General features: G+C 39.9%; 1 protein-coding gene across 4 annotated transcripts in view; it reads left to right on the forward strand.

Moving 5' to 3' along the window:
* Positions 1-13,342, forward strand: part of Rap1gds1 (Rap1 GTPase-GDP dissociation stimulator 1) — a 131,545-nt gene that overhangs the window by 22,280 nt on the left and 95,923 nt on the right. For all 4 annotated transcript variants that reach the window (XM_085677637.2, XM_085677638.2, XM_085677639.2 and 1 more), the window contains exon 2: positions 4,100-4,207. In XM_085677637.2, the coding sequence (XP_085533763.1) occupies positions 4,100-4,207 (108 nt within the window). The remainder of the gene's footprint in view (positions 1-4,099; positions 4,208-13,342) is intronic.

Below are 13,342 nucleotides of genomic sequence, written 5' to 3' on the forward strand. Positions count from 1 at the left end.
TTTGTTTTTGCAGTGGTACATACTAGGGAAATATTCTAACAGTTATGCTTTAGCCTGAAAATGTATTAACAGCAAAAATATTTCCCACCAAAATGTCTTTTTCATATAAGACAATGTGTGACTTATACCAAGAAAGCACATACCTGGTAGTCAACATAAATAACCCTAAGCAGAATTTCACTGCTTCAGAATGTATGTTTTCATGGTGCAGACATTTACGAAGATGCACAGACTTTGGGACTGGGGCCCCGTCTGAGTGGCTTCCTTTAAAAAGTTATGTGATATTAAAAAAAAAAACCCACAAGTTCTGAGTACGAAACACTGGTGAGCCTGGGATTTCCTACGTAGACCAGGCTGACCTCAAACTCCTGAGTACTGAGATGAAAAGAGTGAGCCATCAGGCATGGCCCCATGATGCTTTTATTTGTGGTTTTACTTGAAATCTCATTTTAAAAAAATTAAAAAGAGCTGGGTGGTGGTGGTGCACACCTTTAATCCCAGCACTTGGGAGGCAGAGGCAGGTGGATCTCTGTGAGTTTGAGACCAGCCTGGTCTACAAGAGCTAGTTCCAGGACAGGCTCCAAAGCTACAGAGAAACCCTGTCTAGGAGAGAAAGAGAGAAGGGGGGGTATTTATAAAGAAAGCCCTGGAGGGCTAAGGAAGGAAAGGTTTGGGTGGAATGGGCAGGGGTAGCCTCAGAGGTGATGATGACGTGTAAAATGGACCTTAAGAGGGCTGTCAAGCATGGCACTGAGGATGTGATAGGGAAGCCATCAGAGGGATACAGATGTCAGTGATAGGTGTCTGTGGAGCGAGGCGGTGAGAGATCTTTACAAAGCGTGTTGGGAGAATAAATTTAGAAAGAAGGTTATATATTTAGTTTTGGACTACTTAATTTGTTCTGACTGTAAAATACATAAGAGACTGGATTGAAGGCGTGGATATTAGTATTTGTAGAGATTATCAGTTGTAAATCAGCCAATTAGTGTTTATTGAGTGATTCTTACAGCGTATTGCATTACTTTGAGTTGTAATTTTGAACTATTTCTTTAAAACTGTTTATACTGGGTGGGCACAGTGGTATATACCTTTAATCCTAACACTTGGGAGACAGAGGCAAGGGGATTCTTGATCTCAAGGTCAGCCTGGTCTAGCATGGTCAAGGCTAGCAAGGGCTGCATAGTGAGACTCCAAACAAAAGGACAAAGAGTCCTGTTTTTACTCAGTTTAGAAACGTTATATTTAGACTTATTTGTAAATTATTCTCTAGTGCAATCTAGTATCTAGTATCATGCTAAGTATTGGGGTGGCATTGGACATACAGTTGAAAGAGAATGTGGGTGCTGAGTAGAACAGCCGTTTTCAGTGCCCTTTGAGGGGGTCATATCACAGATATCCAGCCGATCAGTTGTTTATATTAGAATTCATAACAGCAAAGTTAGTTATGAAGTAACAGGGAAAGAATTTTATGGTTGGGAGTTAATGTGGGAAGCTATATTAAAGGGTTGCAACTTCACAAGGTTGAGAACTACTGAACTAGACCATGTTTTTCTCTTTTAAATATCTTGATACGATTTTTGTAAATTTAATCTTTCCCAAAGAGTACATCATTCATCTCTTTAAAGTAAGGATACCACATTTCTAGAAAAACCATAAACTTGCCATGTACAAAACTTGATTAAAATGTATGCTCTTTGGAGATTTAACTGAATGATGGAAGACTTGTATAGGGTTTGGGTTGGATCGGTAGTGCATGCACACACACACACACACACACACACACACACACACACACACGGGGTGTTATTTGGAAGTAAGATCTTATTGGTCCACTATTTTCAGTTTTTATTGTGTTAGTTTTCTTCACTGAAAATGGTACAGTTAGTTTTTATGAGTTAAAAAGACGGTTGATATTTTTATGTATACCAATCAGATGGTATTAGTATTAAATCTTTACTAATGTGTTTTATAAGCCTTAAGAAGCTTTAAGTATGTTCATGCTAGAGTAGACTTTTATTTTATGTGTATGGATGTTTTGTCTACATGTATGCTCGTGTACTGCATGCATTCCTGGAGCCCTTGGAGGTCAGAAGAGGGATTTGGATCCCTTGGGACTAGAGTTACACATAGTTGTGAACAGCCATGTGGATGCTAGGAACCAAACGCAGGTCCTCTGAAAAAGCAGCCAGTCCTCTTAACTGCGGTGCCATCTCCCCTGCATTTTAGAAGCTGTACAGTAGGAAACTGAATCTGTGTGGAGGACGCATTGTTGTGCCGTGAACCGCAGTGGTCGTGAAGAGCACTGGTGCAGCTGCAGATCCTCGGGAGTTCTTCTCATCCCTAGAGAGCCTGCCTCCTTTCTTTAAATTAGAACAGACTGTGTCTTTCGTGTCTTTACTGGTAAATAGTTGGTCGTTTAAATGATAAAAAAACCTAGCTATATTTCTTGTTGGTGATAAAACTAGAGTGTCTCAAGATAAAATTGAAAACTTGGGAAAGTTAAATCACATTTGTTACACCCACCGATAGCTTCCCAATATTGAATACGCTTCTTTAAAAACAAGATTGGTGGTGATATAATAAATTCAGTAACTTGAAATTGCTTAGTGAGGTATGTCAGCACTTGGTGATAAACATAATTCAGTGCTAATGTTTTTAAGTGACTCATGCAGAAATATAAACAGCCTATGTACATGAAATATTTAATGAGCAAGAGATCAACAGATTCTAATGTAGTGGTTGGAAATGATGAAGGGGATTGTTCTGATTTCGCACGGCAGCTAACTGTTGAAGAAATACAACTTTGCTTGTACTAGCACAGCTTCCCCAGTTAGTTACCTGAGAGGGCTGTACAGGACTACCTTCTCAGCCTGTTGTTTTTTCCACCTCTGCTCAGTCAAAGGATTCTAAATCTGCACATCCTAAAAGACTGAGTAGAGAAGGTAAGATGATTCTGCCATCTTCTGCTGAGCCACACACTGCGCCTATAAAGACAAGCCACTCCAGTCGTTTTGTTTTCTATACCACTGCTTTTCATTTCAAACAATGTTTAGATTACTTACAAAATAAAACTTTGAAAGTCTTAGTTTTTACTTTTGCAATTTAGATAGAAATATTGTTTAAAAAAAAGTTCTTTGGCAAATCCCAATAAAAATTTTGAGATTCCATGGTCGAGGACAGAGAACGATCATTGTAACTCAGACTGTTTTGCTTTTTAAAGCAATACTCTCTATAAGGCACTTTTCAAATGGTCTTATAAAAATAGACTTTGTATCACCTTTAATATTATTTGAAATCATTGAAACTTTTATAGACTTTCATTTTTATTTTCTTTATTTACAAGGGTGCAAGCTGGTGAGATGGTTCAGCAGAAACAGTGTTTTCTGCCAAACCTGATAACTTGAGTTCAGTCCCCGGAAGATCTGGAGAGTAGAAGGAGAAAGCTTACCTTTCAGGTCCACAAAGGTGCCTGACCTGAGCGTATTTGTACACACACACACACACACACACACACACACACACACACAGTTGATACATAAATATAAAAGAGAATAGAAGCAAAATATGAAACTAAATATGATTTTTAAAATTATGCTTTCATGACTATTTTTCTCAAGTGTATTTGGTTTCTTCAATAAGATATTAGAATATTGGAAAGAGTCATTATAATCTGTGATATTCATGATATCTTAATTATATGGAGTTACTAGTTCATATTTGAGTTAAATGGACACTCAATTGAGTTAAATTTTAAATTTTTAAAATTTGCAGTAACTTATTGCATGCATTCAGAGCCATTTGGAATGTGCGTGGAGGCTAATTCTGTCTTGTGCAATGGTTCTCAGTGTGTGCTTTAAAGCTCCCCTTGGGAGGCGTTGAACAACCCTTTCATAGGGGCCACATATCGGATATTTACATTATGATTCATAACAGTAGCAAACTTGAGGAACTGTATTAAAGGGTTGCAGCACTAGGAGGCTGAGAACTGGCCAAGTGGGAACTTTTGTATGCTAGGAGCTACTGGGTTTTCTTTCACCATGTGATGGTTAGAATATTGAAGATTCTGTTTTTTTGGTTTTTTTTTTTTCCCTGTAAACAGATAATCTCAGTGACACCTTAAAGAAACTGAAGATCACAGCTGCTGACAGGACAGAGGACTGCTTAGAAGGATGCTTGGATTGTCTGCTTCAAGCCTTGGCTCAAAATAGTAAGTTCTATTGTTTATTCAAATTCCAGACTAGAAAAGGACAAATCAGCACTGTTTAGAAGTCGGTATACAGTTAGGCATGTAACTTACACTCACATGCTTTGAATTCTTTTGAATCTTTTCCGTGAATACTGAGATTGTTTCCAGTGTTCTGTCCGCCTACCCACCCTCCACCAAAAGCTATTCAAAACCCAACTGATCGTCAAAGAAAAGAGGAGATTGATGGGTGGGAAGACTTTACATCAGCTCCAGAGAGGAGCCATTATGGCTTTCCCCCCCTCAACACCTACATCTGTGCTTTATAACCAAACGGAAAATAAAAGACTAAACAGTTTATGTGTGAGGAGGAGACAGGAGAAACAAAGGGGATTTAAAATACTTAACATTGTTTTTCTTAGTGCTTCTCTTTTAGCTTTTAAAGAAATCTTGCCGGGCGGTGGTGGCGCACGCCTTTAATCCCAGCACTCGGGAGGCAGAGGCAGGCGGATCTCTGTGAGTTCGAGGCCAGCCTGGGCTACAAGAGCTAGTTCCAGGACAGGCACCAAAAAACTACAGAGAAACCCTGTCTCAAAAAAAAAAAAAAAAAAAAAAAAGAAATCTTATTTTCAGACCATATATTTGTCCATAGTTTAAATTGGAAGGAACTAGCAGTGGTCACACAAATTTCTTAAAACCTAGGGCCAAGCTTGATGTTGTGTGTCTGGTAAATATCTCCAGAGAGAGATGTCACATAGTTCTTCATTGATGGTCCCAGTGCATTATTGCACTTGATAGATTATGTGTCTATTCACTAAGTTTTGTGTTATCATAGAGAGTGGATGTGTATGTAGATATAGATATGTATATATCTATACATGTAGATGCATATGTATATATATCTATATACATCTATCGGTCGATCGATCGATCATCTATAAAATGGTCTTCACTTGTTCCCATACTCCTACTTGGTTGTACTGTATTTATATTTCATTATACTATTATCCTCATGGACTAATTATGTAGCCATGTCCAAGAACTCAGGGGAGAGTATATTGTATGGTTTTAATTTCAGGCACACAGAGGTAGGCGTTATCTCTTTAGATTTTATGAAACTGCCTAGAAAATACAGAATAACGGATTCTAATTCTCTTCGTTGAAAAGAGCACTTTCGAAGTTAATCTGTATTTGCTTCTCTTGTCACGGTGACCAGAACAACTTGGAGGAAGAAAGATTTCTTGGCTTAATTTCAGTCCATTGTGGTAGGTCATGGAGGGACAGAGTTGGTCAGCTACCAGCAACCAGGAAGGAGAGAGAGGAAGGCATTGGGGCTTTTTATTCCCACATAAAATCATTCAGTGTTTTATTTTATTTATTTGAATTTTTTTTTCATTTTACATACCAACCACCATTTCCCTTCCCTCCTCTCTTCCTGTCCCCCCTCACTTTCACGCCACCCAACCCCCCAATCCACTCCTTAGACAGGATAAGGTGTCTTTTGGGGAGTCAACAAGTCTGGCATATCAAGTTGAGGCAGGACCAATCCCCTCCTGTTCCGTGGTTGACCAAGGTATCCCTCCATAGGGAATGGGCTCCAAAAAGCCAGTTCATGCACTAGGGATAAATCCTGGTCTCACTGCCAGTGACCCCACAGACTGCCCCAGCCACAGAACTGTCACCCACATTCAGAGGGCCTAGTTTGATCCTATACAGGTTCCCCAGCTGTCAGTCCAGAGTCCCTGAGCTCCCACTATCTCGGGTCAGCTGTCTCTGTGGTTTCCCCACCATGATCTTAACCCCCCCCCCCTTGCTCATATGATCCCTCCTCCCTCTCTTCAGTTAGCTGTGGATCTTTGTATCTGCTTCCATCAGTTACTGGATGAAGGCTCTATGGTGACAATTAGGGTGGTCATCAATCTGATTACAGGGGAAAGCCAGTTCAGGCACCCTCTCTGCTATTGCTAGGATCCTTAGCTGGGGTCATTCTCGTGTAATCCTGGGACTTTCCCTAGCACTAGGTTTCTTCCTTACTCCATAATGGCTCCCTCTATCAAGATCTCCTTCATTGCTGTCTCTGTCTTCCCCAACTCAACCATCCCATTCCCTCTTGTTCTCTACACACACACACACACACACACACACACACACACACACATTTACTCAGGAGATCTTATCTATTTCCTCTTCCCAGAGGCATCCATGCATATCTCTCTTAGGATCTTCCTTGTTATCTAGCTTCTCAGGGGTTGTAGATTGTAGCCTAGGTGGAGTAGGAGGCCGCTTGTTCATTCCTGGCTACCCAGACCACAAAATAATCACTCAGAAACTATATTATTTGCAGTACTGTTTGGCCAATTGCTTAATTGTGTTTCTGGCTAACTCTTATATTCTAAACTAACCCATCTTCATTAATCTGTGTATTGCCGCGTGGCTGTGGCTTACTGGGTAAAGTTTCGTCCAGCGTCTGTCTCTGGAGGGTCTACATAGCTTCTCCCTGACTCCGCCTACTCTCTCTCTATATACCTCTTCTAAGCTGAATGTATTCTGTTAAGCCATTGACCGAAAGCAGCTTCTCTATAAACCAATGGCAATAAACCATATTCACAGTATACATCACCTCACACATCACCTCTCCTTTTCTGTCTAAATTAAAAGGTTTTAACTTTAACAAAGTAAAATTACATATAGAAAAAAAGGTATCAAGCAAGAATTATAGTTACAATATTTATATTTACTTTATCTTTTATCATAACTAAGGAAAACTATAACTATCTATTCTTCAACTCCATCATGATCCCAGAAGAATATAATTTTACATAAATTAACAGGAAGTACATTGTAAGCAACTTCCAAAACCCTAGAATTGGCAGAGGCATCTGGTTGTCCTTTTCTTTACATCTGATATCCACTTGTGAGTGAGCACTTGCTATGTTTGTCTTTTTGGGTCTGGGTTACTTCACTTAGGATGTCTTTTTTTTTTTCTCATTCCATCCATTTGCCGGTAAATTTGAAGATGTTATTGTTTTTTTTACTGCTAAGTAATACTCTGGTGTGTAATGTAAATGCACCACATTTTCTGTATCCGCTCTTTAGTTGAGGGACATCTAGGTTATTTCCGGGTTCTGGCTATTACGAAGAATGCTTCTGTGAAATACAGTTGTGCAAATGAGCTTGTGGTATGGTTGAACATTTTTTGGTGAGATGCCCAAGAGTGGGATTGCTGAGTCTAAAGGTAGATTGATTCCCAATTTTCTGAGAAACCACCATGCTGATTTCTGTCTACCTCAAGACACAACATTGGGGACCTTTAAAGGAGAACCGTAATCGACCTCCTTTAGCTAGTACTGACTCCAGCTCCCCAATTAGCATCACCAGCTGGTGGCCAGGCTTCAACACATGAGGCTATCATGGCATTTCAGATTCATACCATAATGTAATCTTTAAAGTTGAGTTTCAATAACCTGTCCTTTCAAGATTGTAACTCTGCCTAGCTACGTAATACAGAGATGACTGATGAGTTGAGACAGAAAGTTTAATGAGAACATTTGTATAATGCTCAAGATGGTAAAGAAATAAAGAAAAAGAAAGTCTAATCCTATGCTAACTCATCACAGTCGAAGCTTGGCTGCTCATGCTTAGTAAATTAAATAAAACCTCAGGTGAACTTCGTTTTCCAGTAGCCTGCCAGGTGATGACTTACGAAGATCACAGATATAAAACATCCCTCTAACCATAGTAAATTTTTTGAATGGCAGTGGTCTAGAAGCTAGCAAGAACATGGTGACCTGGTTTTACAAGTGCCTGTGTCGGCAGTTTTACACAGTGACATGCTTCTCTTAAGTAGACTGAGGGTCAGCATAATTTTTTTTAAAGAGCTGTGCTGTTTAATCTTCCTTTATTTTTCCATTGTTAGTACATTTCGTCCCCTCTGGGATAATTTTTAAAGGGAACCATTAGCTTTGGAAACTGGACGATGTAATGATGGTTTCCTTGGTCATGTGGGTAAAGGCCAGAGTTGAGGAGGGGACATGACAAAGGGAAGCACAGGTTAACGTCCTTTAAATGACGGGTTCGAGAACTATTACCTGGTATGATTGTTGGGTTAAATTCAAAACCTACATGTAGGCTTGTTGAATTTATGTATTGAAAATGGTCTTAGAATTATGTAGAACAGAATCTTAAGGTCATATACCCATGAGGTGTTTAACAAAACCAACAGAATATGAACTAAAGGCTTCCCAGGAAGATAATAAAAAAGTTTTTCTTTGTCTAAGATAAAGTTTATTAATGTTCTCATTCCTAAGACTGCTAAAATGAATTTGACACAGGAAGAGGCTCTTGTAGTTGTTCAGTAGCTGATTTAAAAAGTCATTGGAAAACTTATTACTGAAGAAATATAATTTTGAAGTATCTATACTGTAACTTTGGCATTATTGAACTGTATATTATAAATGAACCTAAAATTAGAATTTTGAAATATTTTAGATTAAGTTTTTAATTTTTTGAAATTAAAATATTATTACATCACTTACCCTTCCCCTTTCCTTCCTCCAACCCCTACCATTCCCCTCTTACTTTCATAAGTTCATTCTTGGATATATAGATAAAACTTTATATGTATATGGTTTCAGGCCTGATCACTTGGTATTGGTCAATCAATTCAGAGGCTCTACCCTGGGGAAGATTATTTCTCCTGCTCTCAGAATTCCTTAGTTGCCTGTAGTTCTTTGTCTGTGTTTAGGGCTCCGTATGATTTCCCTTTTCCATGTTATTGTGTCTGTTGGTGTTGTCCTTGTTCGTGTCTTGTTTAGGTAGCATGTTATTAAGGCATCATGGGTGTAGTTTCTCTGACATTTCTAGGAGACACAGTCTCATAGCAAACTCCTGCTTTTTTGCCTCTTAGAGTCTCCCTGCCTGCTCTTCCACTGTGTTCCCTGAGCCTTCGGTGTAGGAGTTCTGTTGTAGATCAGTCAGTTGAGGTTAGACATCACATGATCATGTGTTCTTTGCATTGTGATTGGCTGTAATGGTGTCCATCTATTGCAAAAAGAAGTTTATTTTTTTGAGGGCTGAGAACTACTTTTACCTATGGGCATAAGGATAATGTTTAGAATGCAACAAGGAGCTGCATTGCTTTAGAAAAGTGATGGTTGTAGGTTCTTCCAGATTCGTGAATTCCCCAGCCCCAATGAGCTGGTTAGGCTTCCAGGACAAGGTGTGATTTCCCAGTTGTTGAGAAGGCCTTAAGCTCAATCAGAGAGCTGTTGTCACTGTGAAGACATGAGTGTGACTGTTGCAACCTTAGGGCCATCATGCCATGTTGACCATTGTTGTAGCTCATAGGCTTCTTAGCTGGGTAGAACTGTTGATAGATTCCTTCACTTGGAAGTGTGCTTGTGCCTGGTAACAAGAAAGCTGATCAATCCTCAAGGATGAAACTTTTGGGCTAAATAAGGCTCAGATCCTCTAGGTTCTGTGCCCAAAAAGCATGGGGTCTTCAGCAGTAAGGACTTAGTTTCAGCCTCTAGGGGGCAACAAGGACAACATTCTATAATATACATCTCTGACAAACAGCTCGTAAGTGGGCTTCTCATTCCTAGTAGTGGGGATTTTGTTTAATAGTCTAGTGCAAGGCTCTCCACCAACCTCAGCCTCCACACTCCACGAGTTCCCTTTATATTTCTCCCTCCGCCCCGCCATCACTCCTGTCTCCACCTGCCTAGTGCTGGGATTAAAGGCTTGGGATCCCAAGTGCTGGGATCACCTTTGTGTAAACTCTGGCTCTCTTTTAGACAGATTCAATCTTGTGTAACCCAGGGTGGCCTTAAACTAACAGAGATCTCTCTGCCGCTGTTTCCCAAGTCCTGGAATTAAAGGTGTGTGCCATCACTCCTTGGCGTGTATGGCTGACTAGTGTGGCCGTCACTCCCTGATGTGTATGGCTCACTAGTGTGGCTGCTTTGTCCTCTGATCTTTAGGCAAGTTTTGTTTATTAAAGCACAAATAATATACCACTATAGGCATGTCTTGTCAGGCCAGGTCAGTCTTTATTGTAGCTCATGGGGTTAATAGCTGGTCAGACTACCGACTGGGAGGCTGTCTCCATACTGACTATTTCATGGTACTGAAATCAGATTATTTTTCAAACCTTGATGTATGGATTTAATGTGGTTTCCTTCTTTCTTTGTTTCCTCCCTTCCTGAGTTTAATGTCTGTCCATTTTTAAAGATAAGAAAGAAGATCTGTATAACTCAGTATATTCTACAGAATACATTTTACTTAAGGAAGTTCTCAGTGTAAATCTCTGCTCTAAATTAATAGCATTCACTCACAGAAACACTTCAATCTCACTTTTTAAATATTTTTAGTAAATATATGAAAGCCACCAGCCAAGAAATCAGCCTGTTTGTTCTGGTTTCATTTGACTCTGCTTATCTGACTTCTAGTCAATGCTTGTTGAGCTCTACTGATGGTATTCCACCGTCATCGGGGAATTTAAAGCCACGAGCTACCAGCAGCCACCTAAACAGTTTGGAGTTTCGATCACCCTGCAAGAGGGGCTACTAGTTTAAAGGCCCAAAGACAAGAAACATTAGTATTTTATTCCTATTTTCCAAAAACTCTTGTTAATTTTGTTCCATTTTAAACCATGAGAACTGTACTTCTAGCTACGGTTGAGTGGAGGGGGTCATCTGTGAAACAATCCCGTGTGGCCATCAACTTAAACTCTTATGACTCAAGAGTTAGTTCAACTTCCTCTGCTTCAGTGTGTGTGTGTGTATACACATGTACATGCTTTAACTTCCCAGACACTTCCGTGATGATAAATAACTCATAATGAAAATCACAAAGTTGTGTGTTTAGTATATAACTCGACTAGGAAACCCAGATTTGTCTTGGTGAGTAAACGGCGTTTAGTTCCGTGTTGCTAATCTTACTGACTTGGTAAGTTCTTAGTTTGTTTCTTAGCCCTTTTCTTTAGCTCATTTTACATTCCTGGCTTCCAGCCAAGCTGTATTTCTAAGCACACTATTAATCTGTGTAAGTTGTTCATGTAACTTCCCTAAACAGAAGTCTTCTGTGTCTCCGTTTGGTTTTAGTCTATGGTATGTATGCCTTTAGTAGTAGCAAAACTACCTTCTGTGTAAGGGGCTGAAATACTAGATGCTCATCAAAGGCTCCACTAAATTTACTCTTAATGTAGATTTGTTGCTGACTGAAGAAATGGGAGAAAAGGGTATTGCTCTACTTTTTCATAGCTCTATCTAGAGTAGGTTTTACTCTTTTGTCCTATTATCAAATGCAAAAAAAGAAGCTATTTCTTGTGCAAGCTAAATCCAGTTGTTTACGTTTATTTATATTGCATTTCTTAGTTGTTGTTTCCATGGCTCGTGAATGTTTACAGCTAATACTAATGATACACTACAGTTTTTACCGGAGAAACAGAGTGTTGAAGACTATGTGAAAGAGGGCTAGAGAGATGAGTCCACAAACAAGAGCAGTGCTCATGCGGAGGACCCAGAGTCAGTTTCCAGCACTCACATGAGCTCCACGGCCACTCAGAGTGAGCTCCAGGGGATCCAGTACCTGCTTCTGACCTCTGTGGCCACTAGTCATGCACGTGGTGCCCATACATAAACTCAGGCGAAAAAGAGAAGAGATGATACATGAACATCAACCAAACTAAGATGGTCAGGTAAGAAGACATTGGTAGTTTCTAATGAATTGAGACTTTTAGACTTCAGCAGAATAATCATTAAAACTCCATATAGCTCAGTTAGAAAATAAGGCAAACCAACTCGTCATATCTGTGCCTTCATCACAAGTAGGAGAGAGTTCAGGTTATTGGGAAAAGAAGTAAACCTCTAAATGTCATTACTAAGTTAGACACTACTCTGGAGAGATTTCTGCCGAGACTGCACAGACCACAACACAAAAGGAGAAGAGAACAGGGAACCAGGGGCCCAAGGTGAGCGCACACCTTACATTTTTCTTTAGAAAGGAAAACTAAGTTGGCAGGAAAATTTTTATACTTTGACTTAGGCTGGGTTGGAGTATTGGCTGTTTGCTTGGGGTTCCAGTTAAAGGCTGGAGGCTGGGGAGCTTGAGATGGAAAAATTGCTCACACCCTGGAGCCCAGGAGCTCAAGACTAGCCCAGAAAGCGTGGCAAGTTCCCATGACACCCCTCCCTCACACACACACACACACACACACACACACACAAAGTGCATAGGATCCCATGTGCCAATCAAGGGGACTATTTTGGGGAATGAAGGAGCTACTCTTCTTGGATTCCTGGGGAAAACAAGAAGAGAAGCGTCTATAGAAATACGAATAGCACGGAATTAGAAGACGTGCTGCATTAATTAATTTTATGTTACCATGACCATAATACCTAACCAGAAACTAGAGGAAAGATTGGTATTTTTGGCTCAGGTTTCAGAAGGTTCAGTTCATTGTGACGAGGAGGAGTGCAGTGAAGTAAAGCAACTTATATCATGAGAAACTGAGGCACAGAGAAAGGGGGTGCTTGGTTAGCTTTTTCATTTCCCCCCATTGTCGTTCTGTCTGATGCCTGTTTAGCCCATAGGGTGATGCTGCTCGCATTCAGAATGTGCCTTCTCATACTGGCTTATGGTGACTTGAAACGCCCTTTCAGACACCAAGGGGTGTCCCCCACCCCCACTCCCAGCCTCTTTGATCATTGCAAATCCAGTCAAGTTGTTAACGAAGATTAACTATCACATACACTAAATACTGCTTTTGGTTTTGGTTAGACATGAGAGCTTTTGAAATAAAGTCTAGGTATTCATCTCAAGTCTTTACTGCATATAAGTTGTGTTAAATTAATCATTGAATAGAGATTTCAGGTGAAGTATATAAGGAAGGAAGCAGGGGGGAAAAAAACCCAAACCAAATGTTTTTAGCTATTGAAAACATTTTTTTTTCCCAGTGAAGTCATTTCATGAAGCAGTTATCAAAAACAACTCACTGCAACCTCTACTAATAATATCCTTGAGCTTTTGGAAGGTGAAAAGGAAAAGCAGAGGCAGAAACTTCAGAACCTAAGCATGTAAGCAAGAGGAAGGTGCAGAGTTTGGATTGACTAGCAGAATGAAAAGACATGACAAGCTCTTTAGGAATGAACAAAGGGG

Source organism: Myodes glareolus, chromosome 17 (assembly GCF_982192425.1).
Source record: "Myodes glareolus chromosome 17, mMyoGla1.1, whole genome shotgun sequence".
Classification (NCBI taxonomy): Eukaryota; Metazoa; Chordata; class Mammalia; order Rodentia; family Cricetidae; genus Myodes; species Myodes glareolus.